A 24,604-nucleotide genomic window follows, 5' to 3' on the forward strand; every position below is an offset into this window, starting at 1 on the left:
TTTGCAATTAAACTTTCTATGATCGCATTGAAAATTTAACAGATTTGTAACTGCACTTTGTGCAATTACAAATAAATCACTCATATTTAACAAGTAAAATTATTTTTAAAGTTCTATTAACATAAAAGATTAGTTCAAAAGAATAAACCTGATGATAGTTTCATTCTTATCTAGTTTTTAAAAAACACTATTCACCTACATCATCTTCTTAAATATTCAAATATTTGTCATACCTTAACAAAAATGTATTTACCAATAATAGAAGTCCTTAGCTGGGCATAGTGATACATTCTTATAATCCTAGCACTCGGGAAGCTGAGGCAGGAGGATTACTGTGAGTCTGAAACAGTTTGGGCTTAGGGAGGCCAAGACCAGCCTGGAATACAAAGCAAGACCCTAGCTCTAAAACAAACAAATACAAAAAGTAGGGGTTTTTTCTTTCTTACAGCATCACTGCTTCTCTGCCTCTTCCTAGAATTTTTCACAGTACTTTGACATACACTTTGTGAAATAATTTTTTTCTCACAAAATTCAAGAACCTACCAGTAAATATATGCCAAGAAACACTTTTTTAACATTAAAAAAGATCTGAGTCCATATTTTGGGGACAATGCCATCGCAAGCAATTTCTTTTAAACTAAGAGCTCTTCAACCATCACATATACAGAAGCCTAGAGTATACACACTCCCCACTCCTCAGCTAAGAGACACCAATACAGAAACAGCCTGCACCATTTGAAGTTCCCTACTAAATGTCTTTCCTCCTAAATCAAACTTTGGTTTTTTTTTTTTTAAGTAGTTACATTTTTGGTACAATTTAGATATGCATAATGAATGATCACATTCATCACAAGAAATTTGTACTGGTAGATGGTATCTTAGTTCCTCTTCATTTTTCCCATTCCCCTCCCTTCTCTTCAATCCCTCTTTCTTCCCTTATTTACAAAGATTTGTTTCCATTTGATCTTTTTGTTTTCTCATTTTTCAATTTTCCCTTCCATCCCCCTCTCCAATTCCCTTTTTTCTTTGAACAATTACTTCACACCAGAGAGACAATGCAATATTTACATGAGCCCAATTTATTTCACTTAAGAGTATGATCTCAAGGTCCATCCATTTAGCTATAAATGTCTGAAGTTTATCCTTCTGTATAGCTGTGTGTTACTCCACTGTAATAAAAAACACAAAATTCTAACCCATTCGTTGCTACACGGGCATTTGTTTCCAATATTTAGTTATTACAAACTACACTACTATGAATGTGGTTAATTTGTTTGGGAAAATATCAAGAATATCAAGAATAGCTGGGTCAAATGGTACCTCAGATCTTAGTTTTTGAGCAATCTCCAGTGATTTCTACAGCAGTGCCTCCTTCTACTACATACCTACCAGCAGTGGAGAGGGTTCCCACCAGTATTTCACTTTGATTGACTTGTTGATAATGGCCATTCTTTTTGGAGTGAGATGGAATCTCAGCTTTAATTTACATCTCTTGAATGACCAGTGATTTTGAACATTTTTAATGTATTTATTTGTCATTTGTACTTCTTCCAAGAAATGTCTATTCGCTTTAGATGCCCATTTGTGGATTAGATCTTTAAATATGGGGCGGGGGAGTCCGATGTTTTGCAATTCTTTATGTTCTAGGTACTGGTCCTTTGAAAAACAACTGGTTACGGTACTTTTTGCACTCTGGGAGTTATCTTTTCACTCTGTTGGTAATTTCTTTTGCAGTGCATAAGTTGTTTAATAAGATGAGATCCCAGTTGTTGATTCTAGTATTTCCCATGTAGTTGAGGTTTTCTTCACAAAGTCTTTGCCTACACCTATGTCTGGAGTTCTACTTATTCTCTCTTCCAGCAGATTTAGTATTTCTGATTCACTACTTAGATCTTTATCCATTCTGATTTTAGTTTATTGCATTGTGATAAAACACTGGTCTAATATTAGTTTTCAGCATGTGGAAAACCAGTTTTTCCAGCACCATTTATCAAAGAAAATACCTTTGCTCCCAGTAAATATTTTTGGTCCTTTTGTCAAAGATAAGCTGGCTGTGCTTATCTAAAGTTTTTTCTGCCTCTTCTAACCTGTTTCACTGGTCCTCAGGTCTGTTTTCTCACATCATACTGTTTTATCACAGTAGCCCTGCAGCATAATTTCAAGTCAGGAGTTGTGGTGCCCCCGGCCTTGCCTTTTCTCCCAGAATTGTTTTTCCTATTCCAAGTCTCTACTGTTTCCAAATGAATTTAAAGCAATTTGGGACTGCCTTAAATCTGTATAACAATTTTGGAGTATAGCCATTTTTTACTGTGTTGGTTCTTCCTAACCATGAGCAAAGGATATCTTTCCATCTTCTGATATCCTCTTTGATCTTTTTCAGAGTAGTTTTCCATGTATAGTCTTTTACTTCCTTTGTTGAATTGATTTCTAAGTACTTCATTTATTTTTTGATGCTATTGTGAAAGGTGTGACTCTAATTTTTCTCTTAGTAAGTTTGCTTTTCATGTAAATGATTACTATTGATTTTTGAGTGTCGACTCTGTACCCAGCTATGCTACTGAATTTATTTAATCTAGAATACTTTTGGTGGAGTTTTTGGGGTCTTCTATGTAAAGTATCACGTCATCTGCAAATAATGAAAATCTGAATTCTTCCTTACCTACCTTTATTCCTTTTATTTCTATCTCTTATCAAATTGTTCTAATTAATGTTTCCAGAAATATACTGAATAAAAGTGGTGATAGTAGACATCTCTATCTTGTTCCTGATTTTAGAATGCTTTCAGTTTTTGTCCATTTAGTATGATGTTGGCGGTTGGCTTGTCATAGATGGCTTTTATTAAATTGAGATAAAGACCATCCATTGTAATTTCTTGTAGGTTTTTATCATAAATGGGTTTTATGCTTTATTAAATGCTCTTGTTGCATCTATTGAAATGATCATGTGGTTTTTGCCCTTAGTTCTGTTAATATGGTGTATTTTATTGATTTGTGTATGTCGTACCATCTCTGCATCCCTGGGATGAATCCTACTTGATTATGGTGTATAATCTTTTTGATGATTTGCTACATTCTGTTTGCCAGTATCTTATTGACAATTTTTGCAACTGTGTTCAATGGGGAGACTGACCAGTAGTTCTCTTTTTTGGTACAGTCCTTCTTTGGTTTTGGTATCAACATACTTGTTCCCAGGAATTAGTTTGGGAGTACTGTTTCCCCTTTCAATTTCATTAAAGAGTTTAATAAGTAATGGCAGTAGGTCTTCTCTAAATTTATTGTAGAATTCATCAGTGAATCCATTAGGACCTGAGTTTTTCTTTGTTGGTAGAGTCTTAATTACATCTTTATTTTCACTGACTAATACTGGGTTGTTGAGAACGTTTATATCTTATTCATTCAACTCTGGTAACTCAGGAACACAGGGATGGTGTTGCACACCTGTAATTGCAGCACTTGGGAATGTAAGGCAGGAAGACTGCCCTGAGTTTGAAGCCAGCCTGGGCTACATAGGTGAGTTCAAAGGCAGCCTGCACTACATAGTGAGATCCTGCCTCAAAAAAAGCCAAAATATGAAAAGCAAAAAACTTTGGTAATTCATACATATCTAGGAATATGTCTATTTCTTCTACATTTTCTATCTTATTTGAGTAAAGTTTCTCAAAATAGGTACTGATGGTCTTTTAGACTTCCATAGTAACTGTTGTCATTTCAACATTTCCATTCCTAATTGCAAAAATCTAAGTCTTTTTCTTTTATTGATAAGGCTGGCTATGGGTTTGTCAATTTTATTAAAAGAACTGAGTCTTTGATTTTTTTTTATTGTTTTCCTAGTCTCAACTGCATTGATTTTTGCTTTGATTTTTATAATTTCTTTCCTTGTATGAGCTTTAGGTTTGATTTGTTCTGTTTTTGGAAGTTTGAAGTTCAACATTATGTTGTTTATTAAGGTCTTTCCTTTTCCAGATGTGAGAGTTTAACACTATTAATTTTCCCCTTAGGACGGCTTTCATTGCATCCCATAAGTTCCGATATGCTGCAATGGCATTATGATTTAATTGTAGGTACTGTTTATTTTTAAATTTCACTGCTTCTTCAGTAAGGTTAATTGCCATGTGTCTTTTTTTGCGTGTGTGGTTTATCACTGTTTTCTAATTTCATTGCACTATGTCCTGATAATATACATGGGATAATGTCAGTACTTTTACTTTTACTTAAGCATGTTCAATGGGTTAGTATGTGACCCATTCTGGAGAATGTCCTGTGCACCCCTGAGAAGAATGTGCATTCTGATGTTGTAGGGTGGAACAGTCCATTAGACATCTACTAAGTTCATTTGTTCAGAAATTTGGTTAAGTTCTGACACTTCTTTGTTCGTTTTTGTCTAGCTGATCTATCTGTGACCATGTGGTATTAAGGTCCCCCACTACAACTGTGTTTTTTCATGTCTGTTAACATTTTTTATATAGGTGATTACCTTTGTATTTGCCTACACATACTTATAATTGTTTTCTCTTCCTCTTAGATTGTTTCCTTAACAAGTATATAGTGACCTTTGTTGTCTCTTCTCATCAGTCTTGGTTTGAAATCCACTTTGTCACAAACAGAATAGCTACCTGGTTTTTTTCTGGGTTCCTGTCACATGGAGTCTTGTTTACTATCCTTTGGCTTTCAGTCTATGAATTTCCAATTAAATGCGTTTCCTGAACACAGCATATTGTTCGATCTTGTTTCTTGATTCATTCTGCCAGTATATTTCTTCAGATTGGTGAATTCAGACCAATGTTGATGGATATAACTGATATGTATTGGTTTGTCTTTGTCATACAATTTTCCTGTTGATGGTTCTGTCTTTTCCCTATGGTTATTTCCCTTGCCTGGTAACTTTTTTTCTATTGGTACTCTTGGAATTGTGGGCTTTTTTTTCCCTCTTTCTAGAATACCTCTCAGAATTCTTTGTAGAGCTGGTTGGATTGTCATGAATTTCTTCAGTTGTCTTTTTCATGGCAGTATTTTATTTCTCCATTAGTTCTTTTTTTTTTCCTCCATTAATTTTGAAAGATAATTTTGTAGAATACATCAATTTGGGTTGAAGCTGTTTTTTTCAGGGCTTATAATTACTTTATTCTAACTTCTCCTTGACTTAAGCATTTATGTTGAAAAGTCTGCTATGCTTCCCCTGGGCCTTCCTTTACAGGTGATTTGTTTCTTTTCTCTAACAGCTCTTAATATTCTGTCTTTTGCTGAATTTCCAGAACCTTGATTATTATATGCCTTAGTGAATATTTATTTTGGTCATAATTCACTGGAGTTCTGTATGCTTCACTTACCTATATGTCAAATTCTTCTTCTATGCTTGGGGAGTTTTCTGCTATTACTTGTCTGTAGAGGTTTTTTCTGTCATTTGTGTTGACTCCTGCATTTTCACTGACTCCAATCAGGCTTATGTTGCTGTTCTTTCCACCATTTTGCAGTTGTTGGATTGTTTTTTTATGGTTCCTAGCTATTTTTTTTTTTCATTTCACTTATTGGTACAACTGAAGTATATATAAGTTATCTTTCTTTTCGTGATCGCAAATCACAATCCTATCTTCTAGGTCTGATATTCTATCTTCACTTTCTTTCATAAGGTTTTATAAACTTTCAATGGACTTTATTTCCTGGATATCTGTTTGAATGTTTTTCAGGGATTCCACTTCTTACCTGTGTTGGGCATTCATGGTTTCCACTATTTTTCTATGTTCCTCCATTTTTTAAATCTATGTTTACTCTAGATTTGCTAAGCAAGTCCTCCATTATGGTCATCATCTTTTTTTTAACCTGTGACATTATTTCTGTTTTTATATGCTCTATAGCCTCATGTATATATTTTTAAAAATTTCCTCTACTGTCATTCCAGTGAATTCCGGTAGATGGTTTCTCATTTCCTCTATGTCATTGTCCTCTGGATTTGTCCTTCATGGACTGGAATTCTGGGTTTGCATCTACATCTTGTCATTTTCTATTTTTTTATTTTAATTTGTTTCTTGTGTTGTAGTTTACAATTTTCTTATGTTAGGCAGCTTTATCACAGATACTGAAGCTTCCCTAAGTGATATCTATTCCTCCAGGATGTCTTCTAAGTGTAGTTGGCTGTTGGTCTTTGTCCCTGGATCCTATCTTCCTGCTTTGTTAAGGATGATTTCTTGCGATCTGTTTGGCTCAGCATCAAATCCTTTGGCCTTAGGCCATCGAGACGAAAGTGACCCCAGATTATCGTGTTACATTACACAGATGAACAACTGATTATAACAAGTATGGCTTCTTCGCTAAAGTAGTATACTTAGTAATAACAGTATCATCAAGCATAGCCTAGAAACTGATAAATTCATGGTGACAACTAATTTAGTATCTCTAATCATACCAGCAAGATCTATAGTTACATAACAATCTCCAACGTAGACCAAAATTTGTATGCAGTGAGTTTCCTGTTGGAGGCCACTACAAAGTGGCTCTGAGCAGGATTTAAAATTAACTAATTGGCTTTCTATGTTTATCTGTAGGTTTGTCTTAGGCCTAGGCCACAGGTGCTGATTCATAGTTAAGTGAACCTCTATGAATTACTGGTTCTGGCTGAGGCCTGTAGTGGCCTTGACCTGTGAGGCCTGTGAGGCCAGAGATATCTCAAGGCAAGATAAGGCCACAACTGAGGACACTTGGCTGAAACACCAATTAAGCAGACAGAGACTGCAGCTACAGGCATCTCACTCCTGCAGTCTCACACTTATCATAAATATCATCTTGGAGATAAGATGGTTCTCCTTAATTGGCATAATTTACTACTTGGAGAAGTCTTTGAAGTGATTCCCAAAATCCTGCTCATTGCCACACTTTCCTCACAGTTTCCTCGCTTTTGTTTGGATCTAATAAAAATGGGCGGTCCAGAGAAATCTTTGTCTTAGCCCTCAGAGTCTTGAACTCAGCCAAAGGGTCTTGATCTTCCTGGAGCCCTAAAATCATACCATTTGTCTCATCTTATTTAAGCCTACACCATCCACTTGTTTGGGAGATTGGGGATCTAGGTCAGAACCAGATAGTTTCCCCTTGGTAGGATGATTTTACCTTGAAGGGAAGGGGTAATTAAGAGAGATCGGGGATAAAACAACATTAACTGAAGAGAAATATAGTAAACACAAGGCTGAAGGACTAAAGATGACCAACAAAATCTTGAGAAGATGGAGGACAGAAGAGAAAGAATGAAGGAGAAAGTAAGAGAATTCCTAGGCAAAACAGTAAAATTCAAAATAGTGCTCATTCACCTGTAAATTTCAGAGAATACCACAAGACTGGTGAGGAAACAAAGAGGCAGGACAGAAAAAACAAACCAAACAATAGAAGTCAAAACCTATACAACAACCCCCAAAAAGAAAAGAAAAAAATTTTTTAAAAATTCTTCTGATGCCCCAGTTTGGTGTTAAAACTGACTCTATACGTAATAATTCCTCAGGTCTGCAGCAAGGTTACTGCTGGGTGTGGTGCTGATCTTGGCCTCACTGTTGACTCCTCTTATACACGTTAGTGGTAGAGTGAGGGGAGTGTTGTGGTCCACAGCCAGCCAAGGCCATATGCTTGCTGGCTGCTGGGCAGGTGGTGATGACCTTGTCCAGTCTAGGCTACCTGCTGCTTGTGCCACAGGCCAGAACGGGTGGTGCTCTTGTCCCATCACCAGCCAAGGTCTCCTGCCCACTGTGCCTCTGGATCAAGGATGGGGTGGAGAGGCAGAGCCATTATCCCACTGCAGGCCAGGAGGCTGTTTCTAGCCCTTTGCAGCTAGGGCTAAAGGCTGGCTCTTAATGTCTGCCAGATTGGAGTCAGGGTTTCAGTTCTTACTTCTTAGCTGAGTTCCCCTCACTCTGCTGTCTAACTGCCAGCTGTTTGTTATGACTGGACAGCCCTTCCCTCACACCACTCCCCAGCGTTGGCACTGAACTGACCCCAGGGCTGCTCTGCTGTGAGTGTTTAAGCTCCGGTGGTCCCATCCTCCGTGAGTCTGGCTTTGGGGCACCGACATTCTGGTTCACTTACTAACTGATGACTGCGGGGTGGGCCACTCTAGAAAGTGTTTTGTGTTCTCACTGCTGTCTCCAAGTGCATAAAACTCTCCTGGTCCCGGCAAGGTCTCAATCTCCTAATGAGGAGCAGAGTTGCTTTCTCTGATTCCCCACCCACCAGGTCAGCTACACAATTGCTCCAGTCACACTGCACAGTCTCTGGGCTGTGGCAGTGAGCCATTTCTCTGGTAGCAGTAAATCCTATTTTCTTCTTCTCCTCTATCAGATACCCCTGTGGGTCACCTACGGTTTAGGATCCCTTTGACTGCTTCATATTGTCATTTGCAGACTCTGAGCTGTTTGTTGTGAAGAAACTAAGTAGCTGGAACTCAGCACTCGGTCATTTTGCTTCTCTATACTTTTTTTTTTAAACAGGGAAAAAATACACTAAAGGCAACAACAAGTATGGTGAATCAAAAACCAGTCTAAAATAGAAAGAACTCTGAATACAAGCCAATTTGCATAGTTCTGATAGCTGGCTTTAAGAATATATTCAGAAGATATAAATTTCAATTTAAGGCTGTTTATTACCTGAGTAGTTTCTATAGATCACCTAGGTAAACCTTATCTTAAAAACAAAGAATGAAGCTCTAATGGTTATTTTACTAGGAGACACAGTGAACTACAGATTACCGATTCACCCCTCATCCTGCCTTTTCTGTAACGACCACCCTCTTTAGTGTGAGGGTAGAAACACAAGTGTCTTAACAACTGGGTCACCTACTTTTAGTATATGTACTGCCAAAGCAAGCACTGGGTTACCTGCTTTTATAAATAAACCTTTGTTGAAAATTTATTGCTTTGAGCCTACAAGGAAAGAGGTAACTAATTCTGAAAGATACCACAAGGTCTGCAACTTAAAATACTATCTTATCCAGTATAAAAAAACGTTTGTGGACTCCTAAAGATTTCTTATCAACCCCCCCCAAAGAAAGTAATAAGCACTAAGGAGTAATAAAATCCAAGATGTGTAAATTTTGTTGTGAAAAAGAGCTCTAACGGATATAACATCAAGTGTGTTTGGGGGTGTTAAATAGCTGACTTTATCAATGTTTTTGGAACATTGAACACAGCTGTTTGCAGTCTCCCTGTTTGAATGTCCACCTTGTGTTCTTTGATACTGTGATTTGAGGAACTATTTTCAAGAAGATAGTGTGTAATCTACTAGCAGGTGATTTCTTACTGTTATGTTTTTTTGTTTTGTTTTGTTTTGTTTTGTTTTTGTAGTTCTGTATTGCGTGTACCCTTACGCCGCTTTGGTTTGTTTTGTGTTTTTCTCTTTTTCCTCTTAAATAAAAAAAAAAAAAAAAAAGATTTCTTATCAAACAAACAGAAGTTTCAGAACTCAATACATAATAAGTATACATAGTGGGTTGTAATACAACCAGAAACAGAATAGTAATCTCCTAAAAAGGGTCTAATCCCTCCCAGGAATTAACTATGTTTCCATTTTCCATGTTTTGATATGAGCATCTTTAAGAAAAACTGTAAAATTTAGAACCTTCTGAAGGAAAAACTAAGATTGATTATTAAGTTGAAAGAGAACTCATTAAACTCCTTTTAACAGAGTTCACCTCATCTATTTGAACTTTTTTATGAGTCACTGGTTATTTAAGAGATAACCTAGTAGTTAAATTTCAATGAATTAGAAATGTCTAATGCGTGACAGATACATTTGTATCAAGAGTAAAACTTATAAAGTTTCCACCAGCTATTTAAAGCACAAAGGAAAGATATCCATTCAAATGCCAAAAGCATCTAGTTTATTAATCACTTGATCCATTAAATTTATAGATTTCATCTGACTCCCCACAGAAAAATAAAAGTAAGCCTAGTTTCTGCTAACCCAATTAGTAACAGAAGTTGGCACAGCAAAAAATAAAAACCTCAATGAGATTTAAGTAAAAGCAGTATGTGATTTTCACAGAAGTGGTATACTCCCTGAGAAAAACAAGCTTAATTATAGAGGGACAAGTTTCCAATTAGAAGAAGTTAAAAGTGAATAAAAGTTATTAATTCACTAGTTAGGATAATATGGGATGAAGTTACACATAAATAGAGTTCCTTTTTAGGGAAATCTGGACACAATTCATTATAAAATGATGTAAACTGTACAATAACACAAGAATTGACAAGAAATGAACTTAATAAATCAAAACACAACACCCCACCCCCACACATAAGCATCTGTATAATGGGGACTTAGGAGAGGTCCGCTAAGTGCCCAATGAGTAACTAAAGCAGGATAAAGCTCGACATCTCTGCTTTCATCTTTTCCCTCCTTTCATGTCTTATACCTTCTGAGTCAGATTCCGGGTCAACTCTGCAAATAGGCATGACCTACTGTCAGGAGCTCTCTCTCAATAAACATTTCCTACTCTTATCCTCTTCTGTTCTTTGGAATTCATTCTTCAATTTCAGGGTACATGAACCCAACACATCTGAGACCTAGCGGATTCTCATATATCATTGGTACCTTTCGTGGTCTTTGTTAGACCTTAGTTGGCACAGACTACCCCTAACACAATCCTATCTTCAATAAACACAGAAGCTTACTACTTACTAATGGTTGTATGTTTGGCAATTTTTTCCTCCACACACACAAGAACCTAGACAACAACTACTGGCCCACTGAACTGTAACAAAACCAGCAGATCTGGGTTCAAATCCTTGAGCCACCACCAATTGCCAACCTCTGAGCATAAGAATCATTATGTCATGAAGACACAGAAACTTAGGAGTGTCAGACCTACATTTATTATTTAGAATATTTTCAGAGCTTACAAATGAAAACACAATTTTACCAAATGCTTCAGTTTGGGAATCAAATTGTTTGCAAACAAAAGCATTTGTGAACTGAGATACTACTGTATATCAATTGATTACTTCATCAGAGTCTAAAACACTTTTTGTCATTTTGCAGTATAACCATGGGAGTGTCACATCCATGTTTATTCTTTAGAATACTTTTATTGACGAATTGTTAATTTTAATTTTGAGTTTTATTAAATAATGAGTGCTTAACAGGAAAAAAATCACAAAATAAAGTATCACATTTTTAATATTTTGAATGTTTATATTAAAAAGCCTCAACATTTTCAACACTGACTGGTTTTTTGTGTACCAAGTCTAAAAAAGAACAACAGAAATAAATTTCTGTATGAACTCTGATGAAATACCAACAGCACTCTCGAAAGAAAATCTTCACTTCAATTCCATCCCCCAAGGCAGTCTCCACACATGACAACAGCAAGTTTCGTGCACACGTATCCCTTTTACTGACTGCACATGTGCTTTGTCTTCCTGGTCTTCCTGTAGGACACACTTGACATCTCATCAGTATTCTTGCTGTTTTATCAGGAGGTTATTATAATATACAGTGTATAGTTACGAGAATCATAAAAGATCAGTAAAATATTAAATTCTTAGTATGTATTGCACATTTAGAACAAACATTTTCACATCAGCTGTGTAGTTGCTTATAAAACACACAAGATAATAATAAAAATAAATTCCTCTATATGAACTATAATGAAAATGGAACACTACCACCAAAATAAGCTCTGCTTCAACTATCACACCCAAGACTTCACACAAGACAACTGCATATTCCACTGACACGTCTCACTTATACTGACAGCCTGTGTGCTTAGCTTTCCATTCCTATGTGACAGTTTTGTCACCTCTCTTCTTGTTTTGTCAGGAGTCTCCTATTATACTGTACAACATGCACTTAGCAGGGTAGATATGAATAAAAGAAAATATCAAATATGTAATGAGTGGTTAGAATAAACATCAACATTTTCACATCAGCTGTACACTTCCTCACAAAACCTAACGTATAACAACAAATGAGAAAAATTATGTGGAACTACAATGTAAACACAAACAAAAATCTACCTTAAAAGTAAGCTTTGCTTTAACTGCCACATCCCCAGCAATCTTCACACGTGACAGTTAACAATGTTCCATATCAGAGAATCACTTATACTTAGCACCTATGTTTCGTTTTCCTGTACTTTCTTGGACAACACACTGGACATCTCTTTGGATTTTCTGTTGTTGTAGTATGTCTGTTGGATCCTGCATCTGTGTGTTCACCTGTCAGTTCACCACTGCTCCACAATTTCTTTGTACAGTTACCTGGGTAGAAACATTTTGTTTTTCCTCTGCAGTAAATGATCTCTTATCCGTTTTGGTTCTAAGAAAATTTCTCCATGGAATTTTGCACTTGTTATTTTCTTTATAAACCATCAAACTATTTGTGCCACACATTTAGGATTAAGTAAAAAACAACAACTGGTCAATGCTTCGTGTTTCAACTGACATCATAGTTTCTGCATAACTCATTGACAACAATTTACTCTGCATTTGGTTTTGTTGTAGAAAGTTTCCATCTCAGGCTTCTGTTTTGTGGAGGCTTCCGTATCAATACATTCATCATGGTCTACTGTTGACATCAGCAGTACCAGTTTGTTTTTCTTTGCCATGTATGAGGCCAGCATAAATCTTTCTCAAATCCAAAAACTGTACTACACAATTCTCTGTTTTAAAATTGCAACATTTCATTTGGAATTTCTGCTTTGTTCCTTTATACAGTTTCTGCACTGCTCAACTTGGGTTCTGTGAGCAAATGCAAGATCAACTGCCAATTGATAAACCAACTGTCACATGTCATATTCCAATCAGTTTGGTAGATGAGAGCAATGAATCTGTTCAAAACATCATTCAGTTTATTACTATACAAATAAAGACCTGATGGTTGAATTCTAGGATAAATGTATAAATTGAAAGCACAATAAGTTTTTGCCTCTATAATGGCCATATTTTGACCCATTGCTTTTCCATAAGTCTCTTACATTCTTGCAATCACCATGAGAAATGCCTGCTAAGTACAGTAGACCAAACAATGCATTCAGTTCAGCTAGTGAGGTGTCATAATACATTTTTTAATATGGCTACTGGTGCACATGGAACATTTCACTTGCATTTCAGTCTTTGTGGATTTCAAAGCATCATGCAGTATTTTGTCTGTGACAATTTCCAACAACAAATGGCAATGCTGGCATTTTTGCCAATACCTTTCACCACTGCCAAGACTCTCACTTTATTTCTCAGACCTAGTTCTAATATTGAATCATTCCACTTAGTTGCATAGCTATTTTGCAACATTTCAACTAGTCAAATATATACTCACATCATTGTTTTCTTCATCTGAATAAAAGAGGTCCATATTCCCTGTGTCTGTATCATCAGACTCTTGCTCCATTTCACTATCACAGGAACTTTGCCTCAGGTGACTTTTACTATGTCAAAGTCATAGGTGGTGTCATCATCATACAGCCACACCACTCTTTTGTTATGGAATTATGTATTCTACTAAATGGATCATCATCATCTTCCATGTATGAGTAATCTGGTGATTCATTTTTTTACCTCTTCTAAAACTTGCAAGTCTGATTTTTCATGTGCCACTGTACTGAAATGGACTACCTCTACCAAGAAAATCACAAGAAAACTTTAACTGATCCCCGAATGGCATGGGCTTATTGGACCCTCTGTGATGCTCAGTTAAACATACATGGAACAAAGTTATGCACATTATAAGCTAGGTTAAAAAAAGTCCTATTTTGCCACTTTTGCACATATGCATACAACTTGTTGTACAGCATACCAAATGGATGAACACATAGATTGCTTCCTGTATCCTTCAGGTAAAGGTACTGAGGTGCATACCCAACTACTATTATACTAAAGTACAAATTTACAGTAGAAAAGTAAAGGATGGGACCACTGGACCCAGTCTTACTAACATTCATGAAATTATCTCTAAGTGATCTGAGGTCTGTCTAGGGCTTACTTCCTTACAATACAGGGAATCTGGAAAAGACTAAGGTTCCTTCCCAACCTCTAAATTAATATATTTTAAGAAACTATTCATTAAACCATTATCACACATCAAGAACCATTCTAATGAGGTTCGGGTAACTCAGTGCATATAGCATGTGCTTAACATCCATGAAGACATGGATTCAATCCCAGCACCAAAACAAAACTAATTTTTTTTAAAAATCATACTAATGGCTTTACTAATAAAAGTAAACTTGGAAAAAGGAATCAAGAATTAATAACTGCTATCAAACATTCTTCTTTTAAACATAGGAAGACATGAAGCACAGTTTAATTTATATTGCCTTAAAAATGAAAAGGCCTTCTTTCTCCAACCCAGATGCCAAGAGTGACAAAATCAGGCACAAAGCCGTATGTATATTCATGTACAAATTTATCAGAAAAAGGCAGGAAATACAAAGAAAAACAGGCAAAAGACCTAAAGCAAGAATTCAAAATAAACATATGAAAACTACTGAGTCCCATTTGCAATCAAGGAAAAATATAATAAGCTACCTAAGAGAACCCACTGTACACATTTGCCAAGCTAGAAATACTAAAATCCATGATAATACCATATGCTGCAGGGGCTATGGAGTTGCTTTGATGGTTAAGAATATTTTTGGTGTACACTCTATGAAAATAGTTTGACACTGCCCAGTAAGAAGCACGTGCTTAGGGACCAGGGATTTAGCTCAGTGGCATAAGCACCTGCCTGGCAAGCGCAAAGTGGTGAGTTCAATCCCCGGTACCAAAAAAAAAAAGAACAGTACATGCTTTAATGAAGCAGAAATTTCATTCCAAAAGAACTAACATGCCTATATGTATACATACAAAAAGTGCTCATCACAGCACTTTATATAATAGTGTAAGCCTGTACATAACCCCAAGTTTAACAGGAGAATGAATAAATTGAGGAACCGATAAATACACAATATTTTAAAACAACCTGAATAAATTGTAACTACATACAGTATTACTGACTCTTATAAACAAAATACTGACTGAATAAAAGCAAAACATAAAATAACATAATGGTGTCATATCATTCATTACAGAGGAAATCAAATCACATTGTTTAGAGATACATGCAGAGACAGTAAAGCTACTCTTTAGACAGAGACAATGAGGGCTGGGAAGAGGATACTGTCCTGACTACTATGACTACTCTTGTTACTATTATGAAAGCCATTACATTAATTTCTACTCTGTGGACTATTTATGCCCCCTGGAAATACCAATGAAAGAGAACATTTTAAAAATGGTTAGGTGTGAAGTTGCTCTATTTGTGGTATTTTTCCTCTAGTTTTCTCATTGTGGTATCTTTATATTTCTTTCTCATATATTCTGCAACATTTTGATTGCAAAACTTTGATAGGAACTAAAGCTTTACCCTCTACATGATTTTTCTCTTAGCAAGGACCTCACTGTTCACAGAGGGAGTCTTGAATCTCTGCAGATTGAGAAGAGTAACATATTTTCACAGTGGGTAATATAAGGAAATTATTTGCATGCAAAGCTACAGAAGACAAATCACTACTATATTAAGAGAAAATTTCTTCTATTATTTAAGAGAGAAAATGTGATGATTTACAAGTGGATAAGCTTCATAGTCAAGTCAATAATAAGGCATTATTATAAACTAGTTAGAAATTTCCAATTTTTAGAAACAAAACAGCTAGTCATTTAAAAATTATTTTGTAATCAAATGTAAGTTGTGGTATGTCACTGGCAGTTTTTTACTGATGCACATTAAAGAGAAAGTTACCAGCAGAGAATTAAAGCTAGTCAAATCATCAGGTTGTAAAACAAATCTAATCACATCTTTTTTAAAATATTAAAATATTTAACAACTAAATTTAATTTGGGGAAAAGTAAGAATTTAATCCAATAAGCTGTCACTATAATACTGATAAATAGTGACATTCAAAGACTTTAACTGCAAAGTATCTTTAAAAATATTTCAAAGAATTCCACAAAGTAGAACATTTTTGTAGTCTTAATATTTAATCTTACATAGTAAGATACAATGGTTTATTAATCTTTCTGCATGACTTTGGAATCAACACCAATTAGAAATTATGAAATGAAAAAAATGATTAACAAATTGCATGCACTTAGACTAAACATTACTAGAAACTTAAGAGAAATACAGTAACACAAGGTAAGAAATAATTAAGCAAGTATATATAAACATCAGAATTTAAGGAAAGAAGAAAATATATGTAGTTGGAATATCTACAGGGGTTTTATGGAAAAAGTCAAGCCAATTTTTAGATAAGAGATGGGGAAAAAAATGAATATTCTTGGCCACAGAAATGAATGAATATGGAAAACATAGCTGGGTGACAGTGAACAAGTCTAAATGGTGTGAGGAATGAGGGATGAAGGTTAGGAAGCAGAGGGGCACGCACGGTAAGGGATGGTTTTGACTTGCTATCCTGAAGATGGGAGAGTCCTAGGATACTTAAGTGTGTCTTCAGTGTTGGAAATTAATTAATTCTTTAAGGATAAAAATCATTCCAATTAATGATGGAAAGAACACGTATATGCAATATGTACTTCTGCTATGTACTGTAAATGGATGTACTTTATAATATATAATTGATGCCTTGACAAAGTTGACTTTAGATATTTCAAAAATCAAAACCAAGAATGCTAACTTTATTGATGAAAAATATTTTTTCTCTTGGTTTTTTGAGACAGCGTCTCACTATATAGTCTAAGTTGGCCTTGAACTTGCAGCAATCCTCCCACCTCAGCCTCCCAAATGCTGGGACTACAGGCATATGGCACATGCCCAACTTGATAATTCTTTGACATGCTTCCACGCTTGTATAATTAAATATATTCAAAACCAACCTATCATAATTACATAACTTGTCCTTTTACAAAATGTATGATGTTCTCCTTACTTCTGGTTTGCCTATCAGACGTATTCTGAATATTACTGCCAAAATAACCTCCTCCCACTAAAAAACTCTTTTGAAAAGTCAAGTGTTGTCCATAGCCTTTCTTTCCAAAAATGACTAGACATCTACAATTTGAGTTTAATCTGCCATTCTGTCCTTATTTTTTACTGCTCATACTCAAATATTTTTCTTCGAAATCATTTCAAAACGTATTTTCCTCTCAATTTCATTACCTGGTTTCAGGCTGTTTCCTCAAACCAATACATTCCTGCCTTCTATCTTAATCCTACCTACATTCAAGACCTAGCTCGATGTTATAAAGCATGTGGTCTCTTCTGAGATTCTTCAGGTGCAACTTCTTCATTCTCTAAACTTTCACTGAAAACTGATTGTGCATGAATGCTATAACACTATCCTTACGTCATTCAAAAGAAGTTAACCGCCCTGAGAAACTCAATCTACACCCATACATTTATAACTCAATACAACCCATATAGGACAAGCTGGATGGACATGCTTAATACACAGCAGTAACTCAACATTTGCTGAAAGGACGATCATTTGCAAATCCTAAATATCCAGGTCATTAATATGAGTATAAAAATAAGATGGTAATCTTAATACATTTTTAAAAGGAATCCTACCTTTTCAGTTGTAAGTGGTTTTGTAAGCTTTTCTGGCTCCTTTTCTCTCTTTTTCTCTTCCTTTTTCTTCTCCTTTTCTTTCTAAAAAGCAGTCCAAAGTTGTAGTGAGTTTACTTTTAAAATATGACAATTTTTTTTTTAATTGAACCCAGGGCCCACACACTGAGCTATTTTGAGACAGAATCTTACAAAATCTCTAAATTGCTCCAGCAGGGTTTCAACTTCTAATCTCCCTGTCTCAGCCTCCCAGAGTGCTGGGATTTATAGGTGTATACCACCGCACCTTTAATTAGTTTCTATTTTTTTAGTTTGAATCATTTGAAAAAGGTGTAAATATTCCATATTTATGATGCTACTGAAATATAAACAAAAACACAGCAAATTTATATTCTCAGTTTACATATTCATGCGCAAAGTTACATGTTGATGACAGAATACAGACTCTTTCAAAAATTAAGAAGTAAGACAACTTAGAATTTCTTTCGTATTTTAAGGTTTGTGTTTAAGCAAATGAGAACTCCACTCAATAAATTCTCATTACATCCTTATATAAGTTATGCTTCTTTATAGCAACCATAATGTTAATTCTGAATCAGAAGAAAAATCAAACTGATACAACATACTTCCTCATCACATGGGTGAAAACAAATTATAACAGATTAAAAAAACACACTAATTTTCTTTTTTAAAAAGTCACAAAATATATATTCAGACCACTGCAAGTTTTAAAGAAAGAAAATATAAATTTCCAAAGAAAAAGATACTAAAGACAATGCATGGAGATTAGAATCAACTGACTAGTCTTAGACAGTTAAAGTAAAATGATGTGATGTTCACATTTTGCATTTCTAGGGATGAGACAGGATGTAATACTAAAAGCTCAAACCTAAAAGGTCACAGAAGGTGAAAAGTGAAAAGAAGTGTCCAAAGAGGAAAAGTAAGAAAAGATTACAAAGAGCATTTCACGGCATTTAGAGGGAAGAGATGACTAGAAACCTAGAATTGGGATGGCAATGCAATGGGCACTAACCTAGCTCTTAGATTTTTGCAAAACATATGAGAAGATAAACAGACAAACCTAGGAAAGACAGCATGATAAACACATGGAACTTAAGTCAAAATACCAAAACCCTGAATCTCACCTCAGCCTTTAAAATGATATTTGAGCTTTGCACAGTTGTAGTACTGTAGCCAATGAGTTTTATCTGAAGCATGAGTATTGCTAATTCGTACAGTGAAAAGAAAGGCCTGTGCCAGTATTGTTTGGACAATATTTCATGCCTATACCTTGTACTCTGAGTAACTACAATGGAGACAACAATATGCAATGTATTAATTATTATTACTGCCCTACTAGCCTGTTTTGAAACTCTATTTTATTGTTATTGTTACTTTTCTTCTCTTTAGGGACAATAATATAAAATGGTATTTGAAGACTGGTGCAGGCACTATAGAAATCACTATGGTGATTTCTCAGAAGACTAGCATTGGAAGTTCCATTCAACCCAGCTATTCCCCTCCTTGGTATTTTCCAACTGAAAGGGTCATGTCACAGCGATATATGTGCACCTATGTTCACAGCAGCACAATCTGTAACAGCTAAATCTTGGAAACAACCAAAATGCCCATCAACTGCAGAGCAGATGAAAAAGATGTGGTATTTTTATACAATGGAATATTACTCAGCTATAAAAAGGATGATCTTGAGGCCTGCATAGGCAAATAGGCTACTTCATAAGTGAAATAAGAATCATATTTATAAATATCACACTGTGTGTCTGGTGTAAAAACTAGTAAGAACTGTAGTAGTAAAACCCAAAATGTGTAACTGCTTTTATAAAAAGAGAGGAAAACAAAGTGCTCTAAAGGATATAACTGCATGTATGTTTAAGTGTGTAAGATAGATGACCATATTACTAAGTTTTTGTTGGATCATTGAGCACAACTGTTTGCAGTCTCACTGTTTGAATGTCCACTTTGTATGCTTTAATTTTGTAACTTGAACAACTATTTCTAAGATGATAGTATGTAATTTATCAAGTAGTGATTTATCAACTAGTGATTTCTTAGTGTTTATTTTTTTGGAATTCTGTATTGTTGCTACCCTTTTATCTGTTTTGTTTTTTTCTCTTTAAATAAAATTTTTTAAAAATGCTATTTGATACAACCTCTGTCGGACTGTATTTGCCATATGTAAATCAGGAAAGATAATATTTGCAATTCTAAGGCTTTAAAGTTGAGAGAAATACTAAAAGTTCTAAGGCTTTGCAATTATTTATGTAAAGACCAAAATCAGGCAACACTACATTGTTTTGGGATACGTATGATATATAGAACTATGAAGAAAAGAAAAGTGATAAAAACAATGTTGGCCACAGTCAAGGACGGGGGTTTCAACTATAAAAAAAAGGGCAACATGACAGCCTTGAAATGCTAACAATTTCACTTTATGTAATGAAAACAGTGACAGTTTTGTGAGTAACCCTTAAATTAGGTACATATTTAATATGCATTTCAGTATTTAAAAGAAAAAGGGCATTAAAAATTTCAAAAACAAACTGTAAAGCACTACACAAATATAACAAAGTAAAATTTTTGAATCTTCTGTATGATATTAAAAAGGGGAAGGAAAAAAAAAAACCTTAGTGTTGGCCCCAAACTTTAAAAGAAAGTCATAGCAAAGAGCTTTCAGGAGAATAAGCAGTATCTTCCACTGCAAGGTCAAGAACAGCAGAAAAAAATCTAAAGCACTTCAATTAATGTTTACTTTATGATTAAAAAGCATTGAAGTGTAGCAATTCACACATCAGTGAGAACATCTGTACTGAGCTATACTCAGACAATGTAGGTGCATGGCTTTGTAGCAAAAGGAGAAAGTAATGGGTGGAAGTACTACAATTAGGATAAAAAGACAGCTTATATATAAGGCTCTTTAGACTGAACTAAGATTCTCTAAAAACATCTGTTTCAGTACTGCTTTTTAGGAACAAAATAAAAAGTTAACAGATAGTTGAACTTTTGAATATCTAAAGTGTTAAAACCTAAAGAGCAATCTACCAGATGACTGTATTTCAAAACTGACATTCTGCCATGAACTTTAAGATGCTAACACAGTCTAGCACAGACCAAAGACCTCCTAGAAAGCTGTGTGTCTTTCTCAAAAATACATTTTTTCTATCTGCTCAAGTGCCTGGATGAAACTGGAATAAGAAAGATGTGTGCCTAAAGGATAACTAGAAACATTACTGATAGGTGAGTCAATCACGCCCAAATTAAACCTTCCTTTCTAAAACACAACTATGGTACCACTTACTAAGTGCTTCCTCGCTGTTGTTTAATCTTTTCAAAAGCTGTCTGAAATAACTACTGATTTTATTGTCTTCTCACAAACAACCAACCAAACAAACAAAACCTTAGGCAAGTGACGCACACAGCAGCACAGGTAATCAGTTTCCCTGCTGGCTGAGTATTGCTGCCGCCAGGTCCACGTGGTGCCTCACCACTACTTACTATTTATTTACTGAACTCTCACAATGTGCCAGGGACTGCTTGACTCCTTCAGTCCTTGTAGCACCTTTACAAGGTGATAAATTCTATCCCTAACTTTGTATAAATGAAGAATAAACAAAATGTACAAAAATGCTTTATACATGATAAACATTTTTTTAGATTAGTAAAGTTTCTTGAGAAAAACAACACAATAGAATATTCTCACTAGTATGCTGGGGATAAGTGGCCCCATACCCTCCCTAAGCTATTAATGCTATGGTTGGAATGTCTGTGCCTAAAATTCTTACATTGAAACAAAACATCTGATGTGATGATTTCAGGAGGCAGGGAGGGTCTTTGGAAGGTGACTAAATCTGGAGGGTGGAGTCTTTACATAACAGGCCCCAGAGAGTTCCCTTGCCTATTGCCACCATGTAAGATCACAGTACAAAGGGGTCCTTCTTGAATAAGCAGGTATTTGCAAGACACAGACTGTGGGGAGCCCTGACTTTGAACTGTCTACCTGCCAGAACCATGAGAAATAAATTTCTGTTGTTTTTAAGCTACTCAGTCTACAGAAATCTATTAAAGTAGCCTGCACAGTTATTTTTCATGAATGCCATTCTCACAAAAGAAGTCAGACTCCCAAACCTCTGGGTTTAGTGTGCACACATGAAATCACCAAAAATAAACCAAATTTGCTAGCATCATTAAATAGAGAACATCCTGTGATGCTCTTTCACACTGAAATTTCAGCTTTTGTCTGCTCAGATTCCAGATGTGAAACTGTGATACAGGATCTGCAGTAACATTAATAGCATGAGCTCTGAATTCAGATCAGTTTGAGCCACAAATGTTTCCCATCTATAGAATCAAAGGCTGCTAAAAGATCAAAGAGGATAACAGAACCAAGTTTATTTTTTCAGCTACATAAAACAGTAGTTCCAGAAAGTTGATTACTATTGCAACTGATACAGCAGTACTTGGATTCAAGAACTTAATTTATTTCATGATTTGGGGGAAGATGGCCATGTTTGTGTTTGTGTGAGAAAATGACAAAAGTTGTATTTGTTACCCAAACAGAAGCAAAATTTTGTCAAAAGCTATTGTTTGGCAAGTGAATTGTCTGTGAACAGAAGTGTTTGTGAACCCCGGTATTACTGTACGGTGGAATGGCAGAAATCCTGTTGAAGAAATCATACACATTCAACCCTGCTACAACAGAGAAAAAGGCTGGCTCTGGTGGCATAAGCCTATAATCCTCAATGAGACTGAGGCAGGAAGGCTGTAAATTCAGGGCTAATGCAGACAATTTAGCAAGAACTACTTCAACATATAGTAAAAGATAAAAAGAGAATGGGATGCAGTTCGGTTCAAAGGCCCTGGGTCCAATCCGTAGTACTTTGTGGGTGGTGCATGTGCTTGTATGTGTGCGTGTGTGTATATTAAACTTTACATATTGGAATCATTATAATCCAACTATACTTGAGTGACTTAAGTCATCAAAATGTTTTGGTTAAGTATGATCTAGAAAAGTTGTGAATATATATATATATATATATATACACACACACACACATTCTATCATACACATACATACTTATAAGTATACATACACACTGTATAACACTACAACATTATAAATCACACACAGAAATAGAGCTGTCAAAAGCATAAGAGCTAAGAAGCAGCAATCAACCTTCTGCATGGACTGCTGGGAGGCTGCCAAATCAGATCACTTCCTTCTGAGACTTAAGGCAAGAATTTCACAACACAACTGTGTAACGATCTATTTCCATCCTCTTTCCCTGCAGAGAAATAGCTCCAGGACAAATTCTGAAGCAATAACTTGCCTTTGGCATCTTCCCATTCTTTCCAGGCAATACCCCTACTCACTTACTTCTTCCATGAGCCTGTCTGTAAGCCACCCACAACACTAAGTCAACAACCTAGTGGACCTGTCCATTTCCAACCAAGCAGTTCATATCAACACTTTCCTTCGCAGTCGCCTTGTGACCCCATCTTGATCTTTAATAATGTACAGGTTCCTGTGTTCCCACCTTCTATCCCGGTGATGTTCCCTCTTGTCACTGATCCCACTGGTCAGGTCAGGGTCTCACCCTCTCCATGCTTCCCTGGGCTGTAGACATGCACATGCAATTACCTACTAAACACTGGCAGCTCTACAGCTGTCCACCTTTAACTCATCTTCCTTTTTGCTCTTTACATCTGTTTCTTCTTTTAACTCACTAAATGGTACCTTCTATGCAGATGCTTGAGCCAGAAACTGGGAGTCACAGTCCACAAAATCTTTCTGTAACTTCTGATTACTATATTCTACACATTTCACCTTAAAATCTCTCAAAACGAAACTCCCTTTCGTTCTCTCAGTTCACCATTTTAGCACCTGCCCCGCCCCTTTATTCTTGGATGACAACTGGTTTTCAAACCTTTGTTGGACCAATACCACAAAATTCATTCCCCATGGAGCCAGCAGAGGAGTGGTATGTTAGGAAAACTCGATCCTATCATACTGCTTTCCCTCAAAACTCATTACTAAAGTGCTTGGGCTTTTGGTATGAAGACCAGCTCCGCCCTAGACTCTCAAACTGGCACTCAGCAGCCAGATGTAGGGATGTACACCTATAATACCAGCACTCTAGGAAGCTGAGGCAGGAAGATCTCAAGTTCCAGCCCAGCCTGGCCCAGCCCATCCCAGGTAACCTAATGACTTACTAAAAGAAACTGTCTCAAAAGGGTTAGAAATGTAGCTCAGTAGAAAGACCCTGGGTCCAACCCTAGCACCAAACAATAAATACACACTTTTAAAAAAGAAGATTCTCCCCCTTTATTCTTATCTCACTTCTGTTTCAGCCATGCCTATTAAACTTACAATTTCTACTTCCCCTACTTGGAATGCCTCCCAATCTTTAATGGTTATTCCAAGTACAAAATGTATCAAATGTATGGCACCTGTATTAACAGGAGCATAATAAGTGGTTTTCAATCACACATGATGTTGTATTCTAAACTGCCACACAGTTATCTTTTTTCCTCTTTAAACTTACAAACTCAGACCAGGCATGGTGTTGCACACCTGTAATCCTAGCACTCTGAGAGGCTAAGGTATGAGGGTGACAAGTCAAGTTCAGGCTAGGCAATTCAGCAACTTGGAAAGACTGTCTAAAATAAAAAAATAAATAAATAAAAGGCATGGAAATATAGGTTAGTGCAAAGGGCCTGGGTTCAATCCTTAGTCCTGCACAAGATAAACTAGTAACTGAGAGCACAGGCTATCTCTTATTTGTTTTTATATCCCTCATGTAGCACACCATTTATCAAGGAGTAGACACAGGAAAAATGAGAGCTAAAAGAACACCTCAAATTAACTCATTAAGCTCAAATAAATAAATAAGAAAAGTAAAGAGACAAAGTATTTTTTAATCAAAAACTTTCCTAACAGATCAAAGAATTCCACAGCAAACTATGACAAAGATCCTATAAGATAGCAACAGTCACAGCATCAAAAAACTAATTGCGTAACTGTTGACATGTATTTATGGCCCAATAAATCAAAATTTTGG

At 35.8% G+C, this 24,604-nt stretch overlaps 1 protein-coding gene across 7 annotated transcripts in view; it reads right to left on the minus strand.

Moving 5' to 3' along the window:
* The window catches only part of Smap1 (small ArfGAP 1), a 171,799-nt gene that overhangs the window by 59,842 nt on the left and 87,353 nt on the right, over positions 1–24,604 (minus strand). For 6 of the 7 annotated variants that reach the window (XM_063227007.1, XM_063227008.1, XM_063227009.1 and 3 more), the window contains one exon: positions 17,532–17,612. The exons of the other annotated variant lie outside the window; for it this stretch is intronic. In XM_063227007.1, coding sequence (XP_063083077.1) covers positions 17,532–17,612 — 81 coding nt within the window. The remainder of the gene's footprint in view (positions 1–17,531; positions 17,613–24,604) is intronic. 7 annotated transcript variants of the gene reach the window in all.

Source organism: Cavia porcellus, unplaced genomic scaffold, assembly GCF_034190915.1.
Source record: "Cavia porcellus strain 051 isolate PalLab524CR breed Dunkin Hartley unplaced genomic scaffold, mCavPor4.1 scaffold_16, whole genome shotgun sequence".
In the NCBI taxonomy this organism is placed as follows: Eukaryota; Metazoa; Chordata; class Mammalia; order Rodentia; family Caviidae; genus Cavia; species Cavia porcellus.